Raw genomic sequence first — 27,309 nt, 5'->3', positions numbered from 1 at the left:
CACACACCTACATGCCCGAAGCAGGATTCGAATCTCCCACCGTAGCGGTCGCTCGGTTTCAGACTGTGGCGCCTAGAATCGCTCGGCCAGACTGACAGAGTCTGCCGACAGTTAAAGAGGGCTGTAATGGGCAATAGTTAGACATCTATCCAGACCATCACACAGGAATTCCAAACTGCATCAGAATCCACTGCAAGTACTATGACACTTAGGCGGGAGTTTGCTCGTGTATCATGTCGTTTCTGGAAACCCAGAATCTACTCTGTAGGAATCAACATGGATTCCGGAAACAGCGATCGTGTGAGACCCAACTCACCTTATTTGTTCATGAGACCCAGAAAATATTAGATATTTGCTCCGAGGTAGATGCCATTTTACTTGACTTCCGGAAGGCATTCGATTTAGTTCTGCACTGTCGTCTGATAAACAAAGTAAGAGCCTACGGAATATCAGATCAGCTGTGTGGCTGGATTGAAGAGCTTTTATCAAACAGAACACAGCATGTTGTTCTCAATGGAGAGACGTCTACAGACGATAAAGTAACCTCTGGCGTGCCACGGCGGAGTGTTATGGACCATTGCTTTTCACAATATATACAACTGACTTAGTAGATGGTGTCGGAAGTTCCATGCGGCTTTCCGCGGATGATGCTGTAGTATACAGAGAGAAGATGCATGATTAGAAAATTGCAGCAAAATGCAGGAAGATCTGCAGCGGATAGGCACTTGGCGCAGGGAGTGGCAACTGACTTTTAACATAGACAAATGTAATGTATTGCGAATACATAGAAAGAAGGATCCTGTATTGTATGATTATGTGATAGCGGAACAAACACTGGTAGCAGTTAGTTACTTCTGTAAAATATCTGGCAGTATGCGTACGGAACGATTTGAAGTGGAATGATCATATAAAATCAATTGTTGGTAAAGCGGGTGCCAGGTTGAGATTCATTGGGAGAGTCCTTAGAAAATGTAGTCCATCAAGAAAGGAGGTGGCTTACAAAACATTCGTTCGACCTATACTTTAGTATTCCTCATCACTGTTGGGATCCGTACCAGATCGGGTGGACGGAGGAGATAGAAAAGATCCAAAGAAGTGCGGCGCGTTTCGTCACACGGTTATTTGGTAAGCGTGATAACGCTACGGAGATGTTTATCAAACTCAAGTAGCAGACTTTGCAAGAGAGGCGCTCTGCATCGCGCTGTAGCTTGCTGTCCAGGTTTCGAGAGGGTGCGTTTCTTGATGAGCTATCGAATATATTGCTCCCCCCTACTTCCGAGGAGATCACGAATGTAAAATTAGATAGATTCGAGTGCTCACGGAGGCTTTCCGGCACTCGTTCTTCCCGCGAACCATACGCGACTGGAACAGGAAAGGGAGATAATGACAGTGGCACGTAATGTGCCCTCCGCCACGCACCGTTGGGTGGCTCGAGTGAGAAAACTTGGATTTCATGGTCGAGCGGCTGCTCATAAGCCACACATGACGCCAAATGAAGCCTAGTTTGGTGTAAGAAGCGTGAACATTGGACGACTGAACAGTGGAAAAACTTTGTGTGGAGCGACGAATCACGGTACACAATGTGCAGATCCGATGGCAGGGTGTGGGTATGGCGAATGCCCGGTGAACGTCATCTGCCAGCATGTGTAGTGCGATGACTAAAATTCGGATGTGGTGGTCGTGTTTGTCACGGAGGGGATTTGCAAACCCCTGTTGTTTTGTGTGGCACTGTCACAGCAGTGGCCTACATTGAGGTTTTAAGCACCTTCTTGCTTCCAACTGTTGAAGAGCAATTCAGGAATGGCGACTGCATCTTTCAACACGATCGAGCACCTGTTCATAATGTACGGTCTGTGCGAAGTGGGTACACGACAGTAACATACCTCTAATGGACTGGCCTGCACAGAGTTCTGGCCTGAATCCTATAGAACACCTTTGAGATGTTTTAGAACGCCGACTTCCTGCCAGGCCTCACCGACCACAATCGATACTCCTCCTCAGTGCAGCACTCCACGAAAAATGGGCTCACATTCCCCTAGAAACTTTCCAGCATTTGATTGAACGTATGCCTGTGAGAGTTGAAGCTGACATCCGGCTAAGGGTGGGCCAACACCTTATTGATTTCCAGCATTACCGATGGAGGGCCCCCTGAACTTGTAAGTCATTTTGAGCCAGGTGTCCGGAATCTTCTGATCACATGGAGTGCATTCGAAGTGGTGCAGTTACTTCGCGAATTACGTCAACGAATCACATAACACTGTTTTGCAAACTTTGTTCACTGTTTTGCCCAGCTCTGTAGACCATTATTGTTTTCACCTGCAGAATAAGAATAAGCTTTGCAGTGGCAAGTTGGTAACGGCAGGGGAAGATCTTTCGCTGACGCTGCTACAGGAATCGGCATCGACAGCAGCATGGACAGTATCAGCCGCATAGCGACCTGTGACAGTTGTTATGTCAACCACTGAACTGTAGTGCAGTGACTCCAACAGTACATACTATTGGGTCCGTACACAGTGATCGGCCAGAGGATTATGACCAGCAACCTACTATAGATGTAAGCAGTTCAAGTTCACAGCAATGCCATCTGGTGGGGGAATGACTGCTAGTCAGATACACTCACACAGTGTGCATGTAATATCAGAGAGCATGCTGTCCCTGTGGAGAATGGGGACAGTGCACGATCTATTTGAGTTTGACTGAAGGCAGATTTTGAAGGCCCAGATGCTCAGGACTTGTCAGATGTTCAAGAAGTGCTGTGATGAAAGTCTTCAACATGAGGCGAAACCAAGGTGAAACAACTTCCAGACGTGGTGGGGTTGGGACAGCCACCCCTCACGACAGATGTCAGATTTTGTTGTCTGGGCAGATTAGTAAAACAGGACAGGCGGTGAGCTGTGGTGGAACTGAGATCCGATTTTAATGCTGGGCAGAGTGAAACTGTGTCTGAACACACATCGCACCAAACACTCCTAACGATGAGCCTCCACAGCTGACGTACCATGCAAGTGCCAACATTAAAACACAACATCAGCGACTACAACTGAAATTGGCATATGAACATTGACAGTGAACTTGGGTGCAGTGGCAGAGTATTGTCTGCTCTGATGAATCCTGATACACTGTTCATCATGGTAACTGGAGCGCGCCAGTCCGTCGCCTTGCATGGGAACGGCTCCTTGACACATGTATGTGGGCTGGAGACAAACTGGCAGTGACTCCATTATGCTCTGGGGAACACACACATGGGCATCCATGAGTCCAGTGGAGCCCGTGCAAGACACTACAAAGGCTAAGAAGTATCGTAAACTGGTTTTAGGCCATGTTAACCACTTTATGTCGATCATGTTCCCTGACAGCAGTGGCATTTTTCAAGAAGATAATACATCATATCATAAGGCGAGGAATGTGATCGAGTGGTTCGAGGAACACAGTGACGAGTTCCAATTGATGTGCTGGCCTCCCAATTCACCACATATGAACCAGATCGAACACATCTGGCATGTGAGTGAATGTGGCATCAGACCTTATTGTCCACTGCCCCAGAATTTATGGGAGTTCGGTAACTTGTGTGTGCAGATGTGATGCCAACTCACTCCAGAAATCCATCAGGAATTCATTGCTTCCATGCCGTGCCGTATCACCACTGTTATCCCTGTCACAGGTGTACATACCGGCCATTAGTTAGGTGGCCATAATGTTCTGGCTGGTCAGTGTGACAGTGTTGTGTGCTGATTCTTGTGGTTCAGTGCTTTGCACAGTAGGTGTGTATTCAGCACCAACAGTAGCACACACAGTATCAACTGCAACATGATTTGCATCGACTGTGATGTCATTATCAAACACTGGTTCTGATTTTACAAAACATTGTCCCTAATTGGCTCATCTGCAAAACAAATATCACACAAGATATTCGTGGGAGAAAAGACTGACAAACCATATTGCTGGAATTTATCCTGATCAGTTGCTCACAGCAGAGATTTCTGTACAGGGTGAGTCACTAACTATTGCCATTTGGAATAACCCCAAATGTATCATAGCAGCTGAAAAATTTGTCGGACAAATGTTGGTTGGGACAATGGGAGCCATAATACGACGTAGGCTTTTGTTGGTAGGTGGGGCCATGTCAGAGAAATGAAGATCAACTTTGTTTTTTTAAATGGGATGCTACAGTTTGGTACTTATTTTCTGATAGCAGCTATCGAGACGAATCCAATGATATGCAACAGTAAAGTCTTTGAAGGAGAACGAAGATCACAATGGTGGCATGACCGTCCATTTACAATGTGTTCAAAGTGATGACCACTGGTATCAATGCAGAGCTGGGATCTTCTTACCATGGATTGAGTGGTACTCCGTATCACTTATTGAAGCATATGTTCTGACAATTCTCTCACATATATCGTGCTGATAGTAAATAATCGCCGAATACGGCGTATCCATCTAACGTGGCATTGACATGTGAACACAATTAGATGGTTTCGCAATAGAACACTAATAGGAACGATAAGACTAGTATCGTCGGATCAAGCTAATGTCAATAATGTATTCCTTCGAAGAACAAGTCGATATGCTTCTCATTTACGGAGAATGCCCACGAAATTCATTGAGATCTGGAGACTTATACACTGAAAGATATCCTCAACGGACTCTCCCTGCACAGAGTACATTTAAACATGTGTATGATACATTGAGAACTACTGGATCTTTAACGCATCTGAAACATATCCGGCAAAGGGAAGTTACTAACGAGGAAACGGAAATTGGTACTCTTGCCACTGTGGCTCGAGATCCTTGTGTTAGTTCGTGTAAAACCGCAAGGGAATATGGTATGAACCAGAGTAATGTTGTTACTGTTCTGCACCGCCATAAATACCATCCTTACCACATCAGTCTCCACCAAGAATTGAATTCTGCCGATGGTCTCAACTTCAGATTCAGAGGGATGATACATGCATTTATTTGATTTAAATTAATATTGAGGGTACATTCAAGAACCATGGAAATGTTAATTTGCATAACATGCATTATTGGGCAACTGGAAATCCATGTTGACTGCGGGAAGTTGCACACCAAAACCGTGGTCGGTGAATGTACTGTGTTGGATTCTGGAGGACAGAATTATAGGCTCCTATCTCATCGAAGGAAGTCTTCATGGTAGGAAGTACACCACATTCCTGCCAGAAATATTAGGTCATTTATCGGAAGGAATGTCTTTAGGAACAAGGAACAGAATGTGGTACCAACACGATGGGTGTTCGGCACATTTTTCGCTGGTGGCTGGAAATGAGTTCCAGAGAAAATTCCCAGATCCTTGGATTGGACGCGGAGGAGATGTGTCGTGGCCAGCTTGTTCGCCAGACTTGACGCCTCTGTATTCTTTCCTGTGCGAATTCGTAAAGTACGTTGTTTATAAAGACGTTCCAACTACGCCTGAAGATATGCGAGAGAGAATTGTCAGAGCATGTGCTTCGATAAATGACGAAGTGATACGGAATACCACTCAATCTATGATAAGAAGATTGCAGCACTGCATTGATACCAATGGTCATTACTTCGAACACCTTCTATAAATGGACGTTCATACCACCTTTGTGATCTTCGTTGACCTTCAAAGACCTTCGGCCTTAGTGAATTGAAATTTTCTTGTTTGCACCAGTGTTCAGCATACGTCTACATGGGATGTCTACAATTCTTACTGACCATCCTGTTCGTTTAGTTCTACCACAAAAAGGAATAAAAGAAAAGCATCCATGTTTATTGCTACTTCCATCACAGACTTTTTTATTCACCGAGATGTGTACGGCAGGGAGACATTACGTAGTGACATTGTGTGTTATTTATGGAACTAAAGCCCCCCCCCTCTCAGGTCACTATGGGAAAGTGTGAATTAGGATTCGAAGCTCAAATAATTTTACAACTTCAGATTAAGAAATTGCTAGTCCTAGGTAGCATAAATTTTTTACCTTTTCTTTACTCTTTTGACATAAGTATGAAAAATATATTTAGCTATGCGGATGCTCAGATTCACTTTATAGCAAAATATACTGCTGTCCCTCATTTTTATTATGTTCACGCTACGTATTTATTATGAACAAGTTTATTTTTAAATGTTCAATACTTTAATTTTCTGTATATATGTGATATCTGTATTAAATGATACACGAGGGGGAGGGAGCGGATAGAAAATCGTTAATCGCAGAGTCAAACAGAGTGTGTGAGAAAATGTTCAAATGGGTATGAATCCCTAAGGGACCAAACTGCAGAGATCATCGGTCACTAGACTTCCACACTACTTACATTAACGTAAACTAATTAATTCTGAGAACAGCACACACTCATGCCCGAAGCAGGACTCGAACCTATGGCGGGAGGGGCCGTACAATGCGCGGCATGGCGCCTCGAACCGCGAGGCCACTCCGCGCGGCGGAGTGTGAAGGAGTTTACGTGAATGCAAAGGTATTCGAAGCAGCGGAACAGTGCAATATCACGCCGAGATGCAAGCTAATCCAAGTACTGCCGAATCCCGAAATTTAAAATACTGTGTACTCTTGATATTACCATGAACACCGGACAATGTATATATTAGACTGTTTCAAATAACGTGAGCCTCGTGAAATGCTATAGGTTAACTGACAATGCTCACCGAGGTAAGTCGGATTGTTGCTTGGCTAGAATGAATTCTCTGATGGGACGTAAAGGGAAAAATGACGCGTTTTAAATTACTTATTTGCCTGCTCATACGGTTTCGTGCCAGATGAGACAGGAAAAGTTATTCAGATCCGTACACTGTATTTTTTATTGCACGTGCTTTTACAGTATGTAGCATTTTGTGAAATCTCGGTCCTCCACCGTTATGTTCTGGCTCCGACCTCTCGGAATGAGCGAGTTGTTTCTCATCTGTGCAAGGTCTACGTAAAATGAGAATTTTAGATCTAACAGCAGTACGACGACGTTCTTGAACTTGTCATGTTGTAGCTTTCTCGGAGCCTTGAGTGAACTTACTTATTTTGATGGATGATATTAGGATTTGACTGCTTATTTTACAAAAGTGTTCATTTTATTTCGCGTTATTTTTTGAGATTTTTTAGTAACTGTAAACATGAATTTTATAGTAACATTGATACCTAAACAAGGTTGTCCATCTCGCAAGAGATTAAATGTTACTTCATTTAGGTTCATTTACTGTCAAAATACTTTCTCCAGATAGGCTCTGGTAACAGAGCTTCAAGTTTAATCTCTTTCGAGCCAGTTTCGTTACACCAATAACGTCAGTTCTGCTTGCGTGGTTGTCCCTCAGCAGAATGACATAGACATTCACCTCTCACTTCACACGTTTCTCTTGAACGTCTCTGACAAGCCACTACTCTGTTTGCTTTCTGAGTCACGTGTCAGACTGTAGCGATGGGAAGAGTACCTCACGCATCCGTACAGTAAATAATAACAGAAAATGTGTAGCCACATGTTGCCTTGTAGAGGCTGGAGGCCGGTTGACAACCAAGTGATTTGCGGAATAGTAAGTAAGGTTCCAGTATCACTGCTTAAAACATTTGTTATTACGGCAAAAGATTTCCATTTTCAAGTACGCGTGCATACAAAGTATGACAATTACAATGTGTTATAGTTCTACAGGAATTTTGGACTTAATTTTTGTAAATGAAGAATTTCGAGAGCTATTGAGGTATAACAGAAACTGCAGTCGTAATTTTCATTATCACGAATTAACTCAAACAACTATGTTGTAATTAACTATTATATTTCTAAGTTAAGTAAGAAGGACACTTGCGTCTACGTTGTGCTGGCTTATATATAACATCTGGTGTGACTAGGGTGACCATACGTCCTGATTAATCGGGATTGTCCCGTTTTGTGAGGCTAAAAAATTTGTCCCGACTTATTTTTTAAAACAAGCAATTTGTCCCGATTTTGAAGGATTATTTTCAGACATTTACAAAGTGGTTAAAATATTTTCTGAGTGTCGATTTTATAAACTATCAATTGAAACTGACATTCCGTACATTGGTACTCCCTGATATTATACAGCTTAAGCACTATAGTTGTTGCTGTGGTGTCACCGCCAGACACCACACTTGCTAGGTGGTAGTTTAAATCGGCCGCGGTCCATGTAGTACATGTCGGACCCGCGTGTCGCCACTGTGATCGCAGACCTAGCGCCACCACCAAGGCAGGTCTCGTGATACGAGAGTGGACTCGACCCCAGTTGTACGAGAACCAAGCTACCGCCCCAGTTGTACGCGAACCTAGCTATCGCCCAGTTGTACGAGAACCAAGCTACCGCCCAGTTGTACGCGAACCTAGCTATCGCCCAGTTGTACGAGAACCAAGCTACCGCCCAGTTGTACGAGAACCTAGCTACCGCCCAGATGTATGAAGCCTTTCTCTCTCATTAGCCGAGAGACAGAATAGCCATCAGCTAAGTTAATGGCTACGAACTAGCAAGGAGCCATTTGCCTCAGTGCCTATAGCTTACGAGTATTCCAGAGAGATGTATTCCGAGGAATCAATAAAAGTTAAGTAAAAAGCATCTACATACTTTTCTTCTTATTCATTCATAAGTTTTTATGTTCCAGACTTCACGCCCGTATGCTTTATGCCGTGCGTGCACTATTGGCTACAGCGTTAGTCTTGCTTTCATTTTCAGCCATCAACTTCACGGTGTCGGCCCAGCTACCGACACTACATTTATTGGCGACGAGGGAAAAGTGAACTTTTTCTGATTGCTTACATTTAATTGTGTCATGGCTTCGCCACATTCTCCAGATGTACTGTCCGAATTTTATCGCTTGCAGACTCAGCAGACGCAGGCGTTACTGGATGCACTTGGACAGCTCGTCCAGGGTCAACGTACCATTCAAACCGATGCGGCCGCCGCCGCTTCTTCGCTACCGCTGCCACTAAACGCTGTTGCACCTCCCTTTCGACCATACGTGGCAGCCGATGAGACGTGGCAAGAGTGGTCTCGCCAGTTCACCTTCCACCTTGCTGCCTACAGAATTCAAGGTAATGAGCGGCAGCCGTTTTTGCTTTCTTGTGTCGGTGTGTCCACATACCGTGTGATAGTGAAATTGTTTCCCCGACGCGACGTAGCAACTCTGTCCTACGAGGAAATTTTGTCTGCATTAGATGCCTATTTCAAAGAAACAGTTAATGTGGTTGCAAAACGGTATACGTTCTTTCGTACAAAACGTACGGCCGGTCAAACTAATAGGGAGTGGGTAGCAACATTGCAAGGACTTACTAGGGACTGTGCCTTTGAATGTGACTGTGGTCTTTCTTATTCAGATACAATGGTGCGTGATGCAATTGCACAGAACGTTTCTGATGTTCGCATACGGGAGCAAATTTTGAAACTAGTCAATCCCTCCCTTCAACAAGTAATAGACATATTGGATAGACAGGACACACTTGACTGTGCTCAGGAATCTTTTGAAACTTCGCCAGCTGTGTGTAACATTAACCGGCCCGCCGGGCGCGCTCGCGCAACGCGGCCCGTCAACTGCCCTCGCGGCCGTCCGCACAGCTGACGCCGCGCGCTAAGCCAGGTGTGCCGCGCCAGCACACACATGTAGTGAAATCATGCCCGCGGTGTGCTACTAGACATTCGTGTGAACATTGCCCGTCACGCCAAGCTATTTGCTTTTTCTGCAATAAGAAAGGACATGTTCAAAGTGTTTGCCAGAAAAAGCTCAGATCAGACAATCACGATCATTCCAGGCCCTTTGCTTCGCGCCGGAATCGAACCAAGGACACTCAGGCTCGTGGACCTTCGCCTATGGACATTCATGTCGTTAATTCCACTTCGTCCAGTGACACTTTCTCTAACAGTGACTGTGATCGTCCCACGAAAACTGTGCGTCGACGTCGCCGGAAATCACGTCAATTAGCAAGTGATTCTGTACCAGTGTCTGTTCCAATTGCACAAAACAGTCGCTCTTGTCGTCAACAGGACAATAAACTTTTTGTGGACTTAGACTTTGAAGGCAAAGTGATACCATTCCAGCTCGATACCGGAGCTGCAGTTTCATTGCTCAATCACGACACATACAAACAACTGGGCGCACCTCCGTTGCGTGCCGCAAATGTTAAGCTAACTACATATTCCGGACAGAAAATTCCTGTGTTAGGACAGTGCAGCCTTCTTGCAACATTCAAGGGACAAACAAAACTTGTGTCATTTTACGTTCTTCGTTCTTCTTCTGCAGTGAACTTATTTGGTCTAGATTTATTTACGTTGTTTAACATGTCTATTGTAAATCAGGTCCTCTCAGTGAATCAGACTGTGCCTACAGACAGTGTTTCTCGGCTGTGTGACGAATTTGCAGACATTTTTGCACCGGGCTTAGGTTGCGCTAAAAACTATGAAGCACATTTAGAACTGAAGGTAAACGCGCAACCGAAATTTTTCAGGGCGCGCAATGTTCCCCACGCATTGCGTGATGAGGTCGCAAGAACGTTACACGATCTCGAATCACAGGGTGTAATTGAACGTGTGCAAGCTTCTCTCTGGGCCTCACCCTTAGTAATTTTGCCAAAACCTTCCGGAAAATTGAGACTTTGCGTGGACTTCAAGGCCACAGTGAATCCACAGCTAGTGACTGCTACTTTTCCTTTGCCCCGCCCGGAAGATCTTTTTGCTAAACTGTGCCCGGGAAAATATTTTTCAAAGTTGGACCTAGCCGATGCGTACTTGCAAATACCGGTGGACGACGAATCCCAGCGCGTATTGGTGGTTAACACGCATCTTGGATTGTACCGCTTCAAAAGACTGCCTTTCGGGTGTGCATCCGCCCCTGCCTTGTTTCAGCAATATTTACAAACTATTTGTGCGTCGGTCCCTACTGCAGCAAACTATCTGGACGATATAGTGATCTCCGGACAGACAGAAGAAGATCATCTTGCGAATTTACGCACATTATTTCAGGTCTTGCGGCAAAATGGTCTTCGCTTGAGGAAGGACAAATGTGTGTTTTTTGCTCGTGACTTACCATACCTGGGACATGTCATTAATGCCCAAGGCATACATCCGAGTCCAGAGCACCTCCGTGTCATACAGGAATTGCCTTCCCCTCAAAATGTGAAACAGCTACAGAGTGTGTTGGGTAAAATTAACTATTATCATAAATATGTGCGCAATGCCTCTTCCATTTCAGCTCCGCTTCATCGCTTACGCCGTAAAGGTGTTCCGTTCGTCTGGACGACGGAATGTGAACGCGCCTTTCGCCAGTTGAAATCGGCGTTGCTTTCTAATACTTGCCTTACGCCATTCGATCCCCAGAAACCCCTTTTGTTGATGGTAGATGCATCGGATTTCGGGATCGGTGCTGTGCTTGCGCACAAAGTTGGCTCCCATGATCGCCCTATTGCCTTTGCGTCCAAATTGCTCTCGTCTGCGCAAAGACATTATTCACAGATAGAGAAAGAAGCTTTGGCTCTCGTGTTTGGTGTTACTCAGTTCCATGATTTCTTGTATGGTCGGCACTTTACCATCATCACAGACCACAAACCTTTGACGTCGCTTTTTCATCCGAACAAGCCTGTACCTCCACGTACAGCGCAGAAATTCATTCGCTGGTCTATTTTCCTCTCGCAGTACCGCTACGATATCTTGTATCGGTCCACTGCTAAGCACGGAAACGCCGATGCGTTGTCCCGTTTGCCTGTTGCTGGGGATAAAGCATTCGATTCTTCCGAACTTGCTTGCATGTTCATTGATTCGGAAACCGATGAAGTGGTCGAATCGTTTCCGATTGATTTTCGTCGTGTCGCTACAGCCACAGCTGCTGACCCTGTCCTTGCTACTGATTTACGTTTTGTTGCTACGCAATGGCCTTTGTCAAAGTCTCGGATCGAGGATCCGTTGGTTCGCCGATTTTTTGCTCACAAGGAGAGACTTTTTGTTCGACGTGGTGTTTTGTTGTTGCGTTCTGATAATGATCAGTCCAGAGTCGTGGTCCCACGTTCGTTACAGTCCTCTGTTTTACGGCTTCTTCATCAAGGACATTGGGGTATAGTGCGAACGAAACAACTTGCTCGTCAGCACTGTACTTGGTTCGGAATCGATGCTGCGATTACGAATATGTGTTCTTCGTGCCCGGCGTGTGCCGAACAACAATCCGCACCGCCGCGGAAAGTCTTTGCATGGCCAAAAGCCACTTCCCCTTGGCAACGCTTGCACATTGATTTTGCTGGTCCATTCTGGAATGCTCGATGGTTGGTTCTGGTCGACGCCTTCAGTAATTTTCCTTTTGTTGTCCGGATGTCTTCCACGACGTCCTCCGCCACCATCCAAGCGTTGTCTGCTATCTTTTGCATTGAAGGTCTTCCGCAGACTATTGTTTCCGACAATGGCCCACAATTCATGTCCGCAGAATTCCAGTCTTTCTGCCAGGCCAATGGTATTCAACATCTGACATCCGCGCCGTTTTCGCCTCAGTCCAACGGTGCCGCTGAACGATTGGTCCGGACTTTCAAGTCACAGATGTTGAAATTGAAAGAGTCGCATTCTCGGGAGGACGCATTGTTGCTCTTTTTGTCTTCGTATCGCTCTCAGCCCCGAGATGGTCGCTCGCCGGCTGAGTTGCTCCACGGTCGTCCTCATCGCACCTTGATGTCTTTGCTGCATCCGCCGCATCAGGTTCCTGCGCAGCGGCAGACTCATGCTTTTGCTCCAGGCGACGTTGTATTTTATCGCAACTATCGAGGTTCACGGCGTTGGCTCGCAGGGCGCATTCTTTGCTGCCTCGGCCGCGCGATGTATTTGGTTTTGGGGGCCTCTGGTGCGGTGCGTCGGCATCTCAATCAGCTGCGCCTCTGTCGTCGCTCGGGTTCTGCCGCTCCCCGTCTGCTTTCAGCGACGGTGCCGTCCGGTCAGCGCCCTGGGGACCCATCTACTGGCTCGCCTCATCCCCAGGTGTTACCGACGATGCCTTCCATTTTGCCCCATGGCGACGCGCCGCCGCCGCCGCAGCAGCAGCAGCAGCAGCAGCCGCCGCCGCCGCCGACCGCATTAGACGCTTCGTTGCAGCCGCCAAGCGCCTCCCAGGGTCACGCGCCGCCGATCGCTTTCCGTGACCAGCTGTCCTCCGCCATGGAACGCCCGCCCGCTCCGGACCACATGACGTCATCGCGCGTCGGCTACCCCGACGCCATGGACATCGACCCTTCGGTCCCTCATGTCTTATTACGGGCGCATACACCGCATGTTGACGTGCACCCTGGACTAGTTTTGCAGGCGTTTCCTAGCTCCCCTCGGACCGGATGGCCGGGTGCGGGTGGCACGGCCTCGCCTGTTGTTAGGCTCCCCACCTCATCGCATACGTCAACATGTGGTCCTCCCCTCGGCGGGCGGAAGCCTTATTACACGACCGTTCGCCGATTTGCGGGGGAGGAATGTGGTGTCACCGCCAGACACCACACTTGCTAGGTGGTAGTTTAAATCGGCCGCGGTCCATGTAGTACATGTCGGACCCGCGTGTCGCCACTGTGATCGCAGACCTAGCGCCACCACCAAGGCAGGTCTCGTGATACGAGAGTGGACTCGACCCCAGTTGTACGAGAACCAAGCTACCGCCCCAGTTGTACGCGAACCTAGCTATCGCCCAGTTGTACGAGAACCAAGCTACCGCCCAGTTGTACGCGAACCTAGCTATCGCCCAGTTGTACGAGAACCAAGCTACCGCCCAGTTGTACGAGAACCTAGCTACCGCCCAGATGTATGAAGCCTTTCTCTCTCATTAGCCGAGAGACAGAATAGCCATCAGCTAAGTTAATGGCTACGAACTAGCAAGGAGCCATTTGCCTCAGTGCCTATAGCTTACGAGTATTCCAGAGAGATGTATTCCGAGGAATCAATAAAAGTTAAGTAAAAAGCATCTACATACTTTTCTTCTTATTCATTCATAAGTTTTTATGTTCCAGACTTCACGCCCGTATGCTTTATGCCGTGCGTGCACTATCGGCTACAGCGTTAGTCTTGCTTTCATTTTCAGCCATCAACTTCACGGTGTCGGCCCAGCTACCGACACTACAGTTGCGTACTCTTATTTTCTTTGCTTTTGCTTGCCATTGTTGTCAGCACTCAGTTTCGTGAAGTGCTAGCACGTCATGGCGATGCCGAAACGAAAATCAATGTTTTCGAAAGAGCTACAGAGGAAATTTCCTTGTTTCACTGCTACAGACAATGACTGTTCAGCAAAATGTAACGTATGTAACTGTGCTGTATCCGCGTCTCATGGTGGTGCTGCAGATCTCAAGCATCGTATGGAATCAGAGAAACACAGGAAGAATCTTCGATCGGCAGGCTCCTCGCAAAAAATGACGAGATATTTTGTAACTTCAAATACACAGGAAGAGAAAAACGTAGCTGCAGCAGAAGGAACCTTGTCATCCCATGTTGTTAAACACCATCAAAGCTATCGTTCTAATGACTGCAGTGTTCAACCAAACAAAAAAAAATTTCCTGATTCTAAGATTGCAGAAAATGTTTCGTGTGGAAGAACAAAGTGTGAAGCAATTATCAACAATGTTATAGCTCCGCATTCCCAGAAACAGGTAACAGCTGCTGTAAACGGTGCAAAATACTTTTCATTATCTACTGATGCTAGCAACCATGTCCATTAGAAAATTTTTCCTCTGATAGTTCAGTATTTTTCTGTAAGTGAGGGTGGACTGCAGACGAAATTGCTTGAACTTGATGAATTGCAGAAGGAAAAGTCCGAAACAATTTCCAATCATCTTTCTCATGTTATACAGTCATTCAGTATCGTCTCAAAGTGTGTTGCATTTGGTGCAGATGATACTAACTGTAATTTTGCGGGGTTAATGGAGAAAGAGGGTAATAATGTTTTCACACATCTGAAAGAAAAATTAAAAAAACTCTAACATTGTTGGCATTGGTTGTCCAGCACATGTTGTTCATAACACACTTCAAAGTGCTTGTGATGTTTTACCTGTTGACATGGACTGCATTGTCATGAAGTTGTATAACCATTTTCATATTTTTTCTATTCGTCTTGCAGAACTCCCTGTATTCTATGAATTTGTTGGTGTCGCAAAAATTTACTTTCCTTTTCCAAAACAAGGTGGCTTTCATTGTTGTCAGCCATACAAAGGATCTTGAAAATGTTTGAACCTTTGAAATCTTACTTTTTGTCACAGTCTAACTCAAAATGTCCTGCAGCCTTAAAGAGTTTTTTCTGTGATCCTATAAATTAACGTTATTCACTTTTTGTACATTCACAAATGAGTGTTTTCCAACAATCCATTCTGAGCATTGAGAAACAGGATAATTCCGTATGTGAAGTATTAGCAGTCTTAAATAATGCTTTGACAAGTCTAAATTCAAGGAAACATGAACGTTTTGTACCACTAAGTGTAAAAAAAAAAAAACTGCTGAATGATTGTGATGACCAGTCTGTTACGAAATTTGACATAGCGGTATCAACGTTTTATGATGCTTCAGTAGGCTGTTTATCCACATGGTTACAGGGAATAGCTGAGTTTTCTGTATTCTCATGGATGATGCTCACAGAACCACCAGAATGGTCAATAGTTGAAAATACTTTAATGTGGCTAATTGAAAAGGGCATTCTAGTAAATGACAGCCTCTTATTTGGTGAAATAGTTCATATACAGTCGTTTGTAAAGCAACAAGAGGAAACAGACAGTGAACAATGGACTCAGTTGATGCCACATGAAAAATGGTGTAGGTTTTTCAGATCTTGCCAGTGTAATGAACAGTTCAGAGAATCGCTTAATATAGCGCAGTACTTCTTTTCACTCCCTGCCCACAATGCAAATGTTGAGTTTTCAGCTTACTATCGTCACAGTGCTCAGATGAGAGACATAAATTTATGGTGAGGAGCGTTAAGTGTATTATACTGACCTGTTTAAACTTCAGTAAATACAGTTGCACTGACTTCCATTCATACCTATTAGGCAAACCTGAGTTGCTGAATGAAATTTCATCTTCGAAGAAATATGATTGCAGTGTGGAATCCACAAAACCGTAAATTCCTTGTGTTCACTAACAACTTTTTTGTAGTGATTGTTACTGTATGTCTTTCTACATTCTGTGTTATAAATGTTACATTTCCAAATAAGTAAATTTCTGAAAACTTGAAATGTACTTCTTTCCAGTCTTTCCATTCTTTGTTTGGTTTTGTACACACACACAAACACACAAACACACAAATATCAGTGAAGGCTATATTTGCAGAGGAAGAAGAAATGTTAGCATTCATATTTAACGAGAAATAAAAATTGTCCCACTTTTTGGCTAAGAAAATGTATGAAAGTCCCAGTTTTGACTGAATAAAATATGGTCACCCTAGGTGTGACTTATCCGGTGACTGTTTTAGCTAGATTTCACATGCCGGCCGCAGTGGCCGTGCGGTTCTAGGCGCTTCAGTTTAGAACCACGTGACCGCTACGGTCGCAGGTTCGAATCCTACGTCGGGCTTCGATGTGTGTGATGTCCTTAGGTTAGTTAGGTTTGAGTAGTTCTAAGTTCTAGGGGGCTGATGACCACAGTTGTTAAGTCCCATAGTGCTCAGAGCCATTTGAACCATTTAAATTTCATGTGAAATTCTGAAATATCGATTTTACGTAGATTTTGCACTGGTATATACAGTGTGGCGAAATATTTTGATATAATATTTCCTGTTATTTTTGACTTTTGTATTTACATACTAACAGATTATGGTCAGAGGTGATTCTATCTTTAGGTATCGCAATCTGTGTATCCTATCTTTGGTTTTGCACTGCTGTCAACATTTTTCTGACATATAAATAATATCTGGTGTGACTGTTCTTGCTACATTTCGTATGAAATTCGAGAAATTTCGGTGTCACGTTGATTTTATGGTGTTAGGTTTCATACAGCAGGGCGTGACATTTTAGTGTAAGTTGCAAATATTTAGCGTAATTTATGACAGTTGACACCACAGATGCTTTACATTTATGTGAGAACAGACTTTGGTCAGAGATGTTGATGTCTTTAGGTATCTCTGGCATGTATATAATACCCACAGTTCCGCTTCCAACCTATATCGATTAAGTCAGTTAAGTTATTTAAATAATTTCTTTATTTGAAACCGGTGTGTTCATTAAGAATTTCCTTCGGATAGTTTTTTGTGTATATATATCTCAAGTTGATATATAATATTCACGTCTAATCCTTTCGGCGTTTTATCTAAATCTGTTTCGATGTTTTGTGCTGGGGTGTTTTCGGTTTTTAGAAGTAGATAGAAACTTGATTGGTTGTTTTCACTGACTCTTACGTGTTCACGGAGTCGTGTGAAGAAATTACGTCCCGTCTGCCCGGCGTAGAAGCTATTGCAGTTATTATTTTTGTAAATTCCTGGTTCAGATTAGTGGGAATTTCTGATTGTTGCGAAGTGTAGCTTCGTTTTAAATTGTTCTTATCGCGGAAAGCTAATTTAATTATTGAAATAGCTAACACTTTGCAAACGACTACACAGTGATCTATTGTCATGCGATGCGCGAATGGTGTTACAGCCTCTGATTATGTTCTGGTTTGTTACATAAAAGCAGGTTTTTCAGCATTCTTCAGTAGTACATGGCAACGCTCACATAGCAACTCATGCAACGTAAAATATGTCGTATACATTACAACTGATGGCACCTGGCCCTGTGATTCATCAAATAAGAGCGCTGCAAGACATATATCTAGAATCAACACAGCTACAACACGTAAAAAAATGGTTGAAATGGTTCTGAGCACTTTGGCACTGAGGTCATCAGTCCCCTCGAACTTAGAACTACTTGAACCTAACTAATCTAAGGACACCACACACATCCATGTCCGCGGCAGGTTTCGAACCTGCGAACGCAGCGGTCGCGCAATTCCAGACTGGAGCGCCTAGAACCGCTCGGCCACTGCGGCCGGCCCTACAACACGTAAAGAAAGAGCTCACAGGCTGAATCCATATAGTGCGAAAAGCAAACAATTTCCTTTCAGATTATTTTTCACTTGTTGATGACCGAGAGAAACCCACCACTTGACGCTGATAATGCAAAAGTTCACTGAAAATTTCTCGTCTGTTAGGTAGCTAGAGGTGTGCTCACCGAGTAGAGCCAGAAGCTGGCGTGGTAGAGCAGCTTGTCGTCCTTCTCGGCGGCGTCGCTGAGCCCCACGTGGTAAAGCGTGAGGTTGCCCGAGTGCTGGCGCACCCTGGTCTCCCGGATCTCGAAGACCGCTATGGGTGGGCTGCACGCCAGCACCGGCACCGTGTAGCACAGTGCGATGGCCACGTGGCAGCGCTGCAGCGTGCACAGCTTGCGGGCCTGCTCCGGGTACCTGCGGCACACAGTGGATGTCGAACCTCAGCACATGGTACAGAGGGAGGGGCGTTGACTCTGCTACTGTGGGACGAATCCCGCCCTGACACCGTGTAGAACAGCGCGTGGCCACATAGCAGTAGCACAGTTTGCAGGCACGCTTCATGTATCTTAGGGGCAAAGCTGATGTCAGACTTCGTCATATGGCAGATTGCAGCGCCAGAGCAAGGGATACATGCGTATAACACGTGCGACCTAACCAGCAGTACTAAGCTGAACTTCAACAATGGGCTTTAATACCCTCCACGCCTATTCAGTCCTCAACTTGAACATCTGTGATCGCCTTGTGCAGCCTCATTTTACCTCTTTCCTCCTTTTGGTCTGTGCTGACTGCTCCCCTCCGCTTCGCATGGATTAGACTTATAATTCTCTCACTGACACCCCACTTCAATAAAACATCAAGCAGTTACTAAATTCCACATTACCAATGAACTGTTACAGGGTATGTCATATGTCTACATCTACATCTACATGGATGCTCTGCAAATAACATTAATTGCCTGGCAAATGGTTCATCGAACCACCTTCACAACTCTCTAATATTCCAATTCCGTACAGGGCGCGGAAAGAACGAACACCTATATTTTTCCGTACGACCACTGACTTTCCTTATTTTATCATGCTGATCGCCTCTCCCCATGTAGGTCACTGTCAACAAAATATTTTCGCATTCAAATGGGAAAGTTGGTGACTGGAATTTCGTGAGAAGATTCCGTCGCAACGAAAAGCACCTATATTTTAATAATATCCACCCCACATCCTATATTATATCAGTGAAACTCTCTCCTCTAGTTCGCTATAATACAAAACGTGCTGCCCTTCTTCCAACTTTTTCGATGTATTCCGTCAAATTTATCTGGTAAGGTTCCCACACTGCACGGCAGTATTCTAAAAGAGGACGGACAAGCGTGGTGTCTAATTAGTAGATGTTACATTTTCTAAGTGTCCTGCCAATAAAACGCTGTTTTTGGTTAGCCTTCCCCACAACATGTGTCCCTTCCAATTTAATTTGTTCGTAATTGTAATCTCTAGATATTTAGTAGAATTTACGGGCTTCAGATTTAGCTGATTTATCGTGTAACCGAAGTTTAACGGATTCCTTTAGCACTCAAGTGGACGACCTCACACATATTTAGGGTCAATTGCCAGTTTTCGCACGATACAGATATCTTTTCTAAATCGTTTTGAAATTTGTTTTGATCTTCTGATGACTATCAGTCGATAAACGACAGCGTCATCTGCAAACAATCTAATGGGGCTGTTCAGATTGTCTCCCAAATCGTTTATATACCAGGGTTGGAACTTTAGTAGTGGCAACTATTAATTTACAGCTCGTAAAAAATATATACTGGCTTCAAAGTTTTACTGATCTTCAGAGTAGTCACCAGCATTGTGTATAACCCGTTGCCAGCGATGTAGAAGTCGTAGGATCCTCTTAGCAGTGTTGACAGTTCGAGCGGCGCGGTCTATTGCCCGACGAAATTGTAGCAGTTCGGAAGTGAATGCCGTAACTGTTTCCTTCAGTTTAGAAATCGCGTTGAACTCACGAGGACTTAAGTCAGGGGAGTGCAGTAGGTGGTATAGCACTTAGCAGCCCCATGAGTCCACCAAATCAGTAACAGCTCTACTGAATGTGCCTGAGTATTTTCCTGAAAAATGATGGTCAGGTCCTGCAGAAAGTGTCATCACTTCTGTTTCTATGCTGTTCATTTTTGGAACACAGCCCGATGCCAACTTAGAGACAGAAGTGATGACACTTTCTGCAAGACCTGACCATCATTTTGCATGACAATACTCAAGCACATACAGTGCAAGCTGTTACTGATTTGTTTGACTGATGGGGCTGCTAAGTGCTATACCAGCAACTGCACTCCCCTGACTTAAGCCCTCATGAGTTCAACTCGATTCCTAAACTGAAGGAAACACTTCACGCCTTCGCTTCAGAACTGCTACAAATTCGTCGGGCAATACACCGCGCCGCTCGAACTGTCAACGCAACTTACACTGCTAAGACTATCCTACAACTTCCACATCGCTGGCAACGGGTCATACACAATGCTGGTGACTACTTTGAAGGTCAGTAAGACTTTGAAACACGTATCTATTTTGTACGAGCTGTAAATGAGTAGTTACCACTATTAAGGTTGCAACCCTCGTAGATAAGGAACAGCGAATGGCCTGTAAATCTATTTTCGGTAAATCAGTTCTGTTTTACTCGATAGTTTTCCGTCAATTACTACGAACTGTTACATCTTTGGCAGGAAATCACGAATACAGTCACATAACTGAGACGATATTCCTCAAGCACGCAATTTCACTACAAGCCACTTGTGCGATACAGTGTCAAAAGCCTTCAGGAAATCCAGTAATAGGGAATCATTCTTAAATCCCTTTCAATAGCGCTCAACGCTTCGTGCGAGTAAAGAGCTAATTGTGTTACAAGAACGATTTTTTCTAAATTCATGTTGACTGTGTGTCAATAGACTGTTTTTTCTTTTTTCGACGTAATTCATAATCTTCGAACACAATTTATGTTCCAAAATCCTGCTGCAAATCGACGTTAATGATATGGGCCTGTAAGTTAGTGGATTATTCCTAATACCTTTCTTGAATATTGGTGTGACCTGTGCAGCTTTCCAGTCTTTGGATACGGATATTCCATCGAGCGAACGGTTGTATATGATTGTTAAGTATGGAGCTATAGCATCTGCATACTCTGAAAGGAACCTAATTGGTAAACAGCCTTGACCAGAAGACTTGCTTTTATTAACTGATTTAAGTTCTTCACTACTCCAAGTGTATTTATTTCTACGTTACTCATATTGGCAGCTGTTCTTGATTCGAATTCGGGAATATTTACTTCATCTTATTTTGTTATGGCATTTCGGAAGGCTGTGTTTAGTAACTCGGCTTTAGCAGCACTGTATTCGGTGGGATCTCCATTGCCATCGCGCGGAGAAGGCATTGATTATGTCTTGCAGCTAGCGTACTTGACATACATCCAGAATCTCTTTGGATTTTCTGCCAGGTTTTGAGACAGTTTCGCCGTGGAAACTAGTATAAGCTTCTAGCACTGAAGTCAGCGCTAAATTTCGAGCTTCTATAAAGGATCGCCAATCTTGGGGATTTTACGGTTGTTTAAATTTTGCATGTTTGTTTCTTCTTTTCTGCAGCAGTCTTCTAACTCGTTTTGTGTACCAAGGAGGATCCGTCCCTTCGTTTGTTAATTTATATGTTGTAAATCCCTCATTGGCTGCCGATACTATTACTTTGAATTCAGGCCACATCTGGTCTACAGTTATAATGTGAACATGGAAGGAGTGGACATGGTCTCTCAAGAAGGCGTCAAGTGAATTTTTATCTGCTTTTTTGAATAGATATATTTTTCGTTTATTTATGGAGGGTTTGTGGGTTACAATATTCAGTCGCGCTACGACAACCCTGTATTCACTAATACCTGTATCCGTTTTGATGTTCGTTATTAACTTAGGATTATTTGTTGCTAAGAGTTCAAGTGTGTTTTCACAACCTTTTACTATTCGCTTCGGCTCCTGAACAAACTATTCGAAATAATTTTCAGAGAATGCGTACTAACAGTTTGTGAGATAATTGCAACTTTTTGGTTAACAACCAACACTGTCTTCACTGTGCATAAATGTCATCCCACTTAGGTAAAGGTAACAGTATTGTTCCTAATGAGACAATGGATACTCCAGGTTGGAATAATAATAAATATATAAGGAATTGGATAAATTTCTACTCACCGTAAAGATGATCCACTGGGTTGCTGACAGGCACTTCAAAAAGAGTGGCACACATACAGCTACAGGCCAAAGCGTTCCTCAGCGAAGATAACATACACACATTCACACAAGAAAGCACACCTCACCTACATTTGGCCGCCAACGGCAGCTGCTCCAACTGGCATGTGACTCATACGAATAGCAATCTCGAATGGGGTCAGGAAGGGGAAGGGATACCAGGGTATAGGTGGGGGGAAAGAAGAGATGGTGCGTGTGTTGGGGGGGGGGGGGGGGAGATGGGGAATGGAAAAATAGGAGAGCAGAAATAGAGAGGAGAGGAAAAGGAGAGTGGAAAAGGAGAGGACAGGAAAAGGAGAGGGGCAGAAAAGGATGGAGGAGGAAAGGTGAAAGAACAGACAGGTAAATTGGAAGAGGATGGCACACAATGAGGATTAATTGCGGTAAGTTTTATGGGCCAAACAGCTGAGGTCATCGGTTCCTAGGCTAACACACTACTAAATCTAACTAACATACGCTAAGGACAATACACACTTTATGCGAAATATATGATTTTGGTGGCAGAGTATCACACATGCTTCCTCAAATACAGGTTCCTTAAATACAACGAATGACATGATAACAAAAGTTGGCCCCTTCATAATGTTCCTATTCAAGTACCCTGAACACCTCTGCTACATGTTACCATCAATTACCATCACGGCAACACGTCCCTGAAGTCCTTGTATTTCTACAACCGCGACTACTTGTCAGGGACACCGAACACTGGACCAGCACTGGAGTAACGCACGTTAATTCCTTTATCAACGTAACTCAGATTCCAAGAATGCTTTCAGTATATCTAATTCTTAAATTAGCCTTTTGCATGTTCGTCTCATTACGTATCGTTTATTTTGATTTACCCCTAAATATGAATAGTGTTGCCAGGTTTCACTGACGTTATACTCAGATACAATTGGGTTCTTTCACTTTTGTCACGGGCACTAGCTTGCACGTCCCCACAGCCGTTCATTACGCCAACTGTTAAGTTCATGCAAAGTCTTTCTGCACTTCCTTAGGACCGTTCAACAATACCAAGGTCAGTGTAACACCGTCACTGAGGGTTGATTGTTTACACAACAATTGCCATAGGAACAACCAACCAGACAACCAACTTCATCGCTCCTTCTGTCTGGTTCGCCGTTGACACATCGCTCTGCCGACGACAATTGCAATCACTGCAACTGTTGTGAATCGTTTTAATCATATGTTTCCTCGTCTGGAGGCCCTGGAATTGTCAGTTAAAATTTGTTGTAATGTAGAGGCGAGTTGTAGTGTAGAGGCAAGCTGACGTTGAAAGGCACCAACAGAATATTTCAACTTCCCACACGGCCAACATCGATCAGTTCTAATTAAAATGGGAATTAGCGTCCCTCTGATCAGGTTCTGTCCCCATCTAAAATGGAATTTTGACAAATGCATAGGCTGGATTCCACCCACTATCGAAAGCTACCAAAGGTTCACAAGAGCAGTAACAGCAGAACAGGAGAGAAGACCATGCCTAGAGAATTCGGCGAGGAATAGATACCAGGATGGAATGCTCAGTGTGAAGAAGTATTCAAGGTGTTCCAACAAAGAGGGTACGGAGAAGTAGCTGATGATCTGCTACGCACACAGGACATGTCTCGACGTGATAAACGGACAATACTTCAAAAGGTAGCAGAGAAGGCTAGTTACTTTTAAAGAAACGACACGGAAGGATTTCAAATTCAAATGGCTCTGAGCACTATGGGACTTAACTTCTGAGGTCATCTATCCCCTATAACTTAGAACTACTTAAACCTAACTAACCTAAGGACGTCACACACATCCATGCCCAGGGTCGCGCGGTACGAGACTGTAGTGCCTAGAACCGCTCGGCCACACCGGCCGACCGTAAGGGTTCATGGGGTGAAGTCGCATTGCACCCAGACAGGGTTGCGAAGCACGTTGTGACTAGTTCAAGAATCCCAGGGGACAAAACACGCCTAGCCCATTTCAAACATGAATTCACCGATTTCAAGACATCTAGCTTCGACCGTACGGTATTTGCCTAATCATTTCGTTTCGAGGAAATAACAATGGTTCTCTAAGAAGTTAAAACGGAAAAATCACCAAAGCCTGATGGGCTTTCGGCAGAGTTCTTCATTGATATCATGATGATAGGGAGAATCCCGAACATACTGAAAACACCTAACATCACCGCTATCCTTAAGCTATGAAAACAATAAACTGACCGAAAAGCTACCGCTCAGTAGCGTTTCTTAGTTCAATATACACACTTCTTTAAAGAGTCTTTAAAGAGTCGTCTCAAAAAAATCTAGGTTATAATACTTTAGAAAATTCCGAATGAACAAGCTGGTTTTCGACCACAAAGAAACTATACAGACCACATAATGTCACTCACGACCTACATAGAAACAGGCTTTCGAAAGAAATTAAAAACATCAACTGCATTTACGTATTCTTTCAGCAGCTAATAATACACTGTGGAGACAAGTTAGTCTCTATAAACTCATTCAGATAATCCCATATAGAAAAGCAATGTAACTTATTAATGGCACACTTGCTGGTCGTACTGGGCAACAGGGTCAGCTCTTTAAAGACACTAAATATGGACTACTTTAGGGATCTGTCCTCGACCAACTCCTGTTTAATCTGTAATTCTTCGATATGCCTGACACTAGATCTCCCAAGTTTGGATACATCGATGACTGGGTGCAGGCAGTGGAACATCGAAACTCTGAAAAAGACGGAAGTCATCTTTACATATGATCTGGCAATATTGGGAACATACATTCGGATATGGAGACTGAAACATAACCCCACCAAGACAAAAACAGCTTCCTTTCATTTGTACAATAGCGCGGCCAATAGATAGCTCCAGGTCTATTTTGGTGAGAGTACTTGAACACCACCAACACCCAAATTATCTAGGGTTCGTATTGGACAGGACACTGTCGTACGAGGAGTGTCTGGAAAACAAATCTGCGGTGATACCAATTAGGAACAACATCCTCCGTAAACTCTACGGAACAACGTGGGACTTCGCTGCTGAAAATCTGCACACTTCAGCAATTGGGCTAGTATACTCTGCCGTGGAATATGGTGGGCCTGTATGTCTGAGTAGTGCAGTAACACGCAGGACTAAACAGCACAAACAGAATTATTTGTGGTATACTAAGATCAACCCCCGTGGAATGGCTGTCCATATTGCGCCACAATCCCCCCTTGGACTTCGGAGGAAATCAACGCTACTCTGTGAGTTTTAACGCATACAACCCGCAAGTCCCTGTCCATCAAGATGCGATTATTCCAGAAACAAACCGGCTTCGATTAAAAACCGTCCATGGAAATAACGATGAAAAAAAGTCTCAGTTCAACGTAACAGACTCATGGAAACTGAACATGCCCTGCGTTGGAAAGAAACACCCTGCCTTCCACCATTCACGCGGGTCATGCACAACGTTTAACAGAATATGTACCAATCATGGCGTAAGCGCGGTCTCTGTCTAGGAGTTAAGGTTCCATCTCCAAATTCCGATTGCGGAGAAGCCAGGCAATCCGTTTGTTACAGAATGTCCCAGTAGCACCTATCGTGGCGCTTCCGACGATTTCCAAATGACAACTAACGACACAATTGATTTAATTAAAAATTTAGATGTCTGTAAATTATTTTTATTATTGTTTAAATTAAATTTTAAACTGTGTTTAAGAACTCTTTATAAGCCATAAAATAATGTCTTTAGTTAATGTTGAAAGTGAGGAACAAAACGATAAGGCATTATAATTCGGCAAGGTGAACTCAGTATTATGGGTTAACGGAAGACATGCGAAAGAATTCAGTACTGAATTGCCACAGCTACTGCTTCTGTGCACATATTCTCAGTCATTGCTCCAGGTCTGTCTTACTTTCCTGACTCATAATAGACGACATTTAGTTGCGAGACCGACTTGGACCATGGTATAGGCCGATGCGCAGTGACCATTTTTCGTCCAAAGAGCTGGTCGAGTTCTCTCGTTTGTTCAGAAGGGGAGGACGATAAGTGTTTGTCACCTTTCGAACGGTCAGTGATGACAGAATCGACGCCACGCCCTGCAGTCTTTCTCAAACGATTTTACAGAAACCATTCGGCGAAAAATTTACGTTGTGCTTTACTTATAAGTTTGTATGTCAGGTTAATTATCATGTGATCATTATTTGGTTAATGGTCACAGTAACAGTGGTAGTTTCGTGGAAGCAACACACTGCGCGAAAATCGAAAAAGTTTGCAATGGAAAATAGGGGTAGGTATGAGTTTGCGTCTGGTGAATATCACATAATATATTGCTGCGTATGAAATTTAGCTAATATAATGAATTTTTCTTTAAACGTGGTTAGAGGTCTATATCTGTCACCAATCTCGAGAAAACTGATCTGACGTAGCGCTCTCATTTGCGATTGCACCGCGCCAGCGATAAAGCAAGAGCGAAATATCTGCAACATCTACATTCCTCATATTTCATAAACGGTTTGAGATATCGAAATTAGATTTTGGCAAATAATAAAACACGTGGAGGAGAGTATTTTACCGTATGGTTTTACGCAAAACTTCATTATCTACCGTGTTATTCCACTAACTGCAGACGTTTCCGATGAAAGAATGTAATTTTTAAGAGTAATCGATTGCTGGTGAAACGAGATACGCTATAGGGTTTGGAGCAACATGAGTGAAATCATTACACGTTTATTTTGTACCGAAGATGTCCTTTTTCGTAAGATGCTAACCTTACTTTCCCTCAGTTCCTCATTTATTAAACATAATAAACCACTTTTTCAGAATTTCCCTTGCAGTTGCGTCTGCATAGCATGTTAGCGAGGCCAGACTGCGTAAGCTCCACTGAGTTTTGGCAAAGGAAGCGAATTTGAACATGGCAGCAAGAGAAATGTTTAGGTTTTACTAAAAATTCCCCACTCGCAACACTTCACTGTAAGCTACAAATGATTAACGAACCAGGCGAAAATAAATCGCTGCATTTTCGGCGGAATTGGTTTTAGATACTAACCAAAGAAGAGGTGACAGATCTTTTTGAATGGTTACTATGCAAGTGTGGGCGTGAGGAATCCCACTTAATATTTACCAAAAATGTGAGTGTAGGCTTCAGTTTTGAA

The 27,309-nt window shown here is 44.0% G+C and overlaps 1 protein-coding gene across 1 annotated transcript in view; it reads right to left on the bottom strand.

Moving 5' to 3' along the window:
* The window catches only part of LOC124798764 (G-protein coupled receptor dmsr-1-like), an 87,236-nt gene that overhangs the window by 1,733 nt on the left and 58,194 nt on the right, over window positions 1-27,309 (bottom strand). Inside the window, exon 3 of the mRNA XM_047262293.1 lies at window positions 18,106-18,337. Within this exon, the coding sequence (XP_047118249.1) occupies window positions 18,106-18,337 (232 nt within the window). The remainder of the gene's footprint in view (window positions 1-18,105; window positions 18,338-27,309) is intronic.

Source organism: Schistocerca piceifrons, chromosome 5 (assembly GCF_021461385.2).
Source record: "Schistocerca piceifrons isolate TAMUIC-IGC-003096 chromosome 5, iqSchPice1.1, whole genome shotgun sequence".
Lineage (NCBI taxonomy): Eukaryota > Metazoa > Arthropoda > Insecta > Orthoptera > Acrididae > Schistocerca > Schistocerca piceifrons.
The sequence above is the reverse complement of the archived record's forward strand: the minus strand, read 5'-3'. Positions and strand labels throughout refer to the sequence as shown.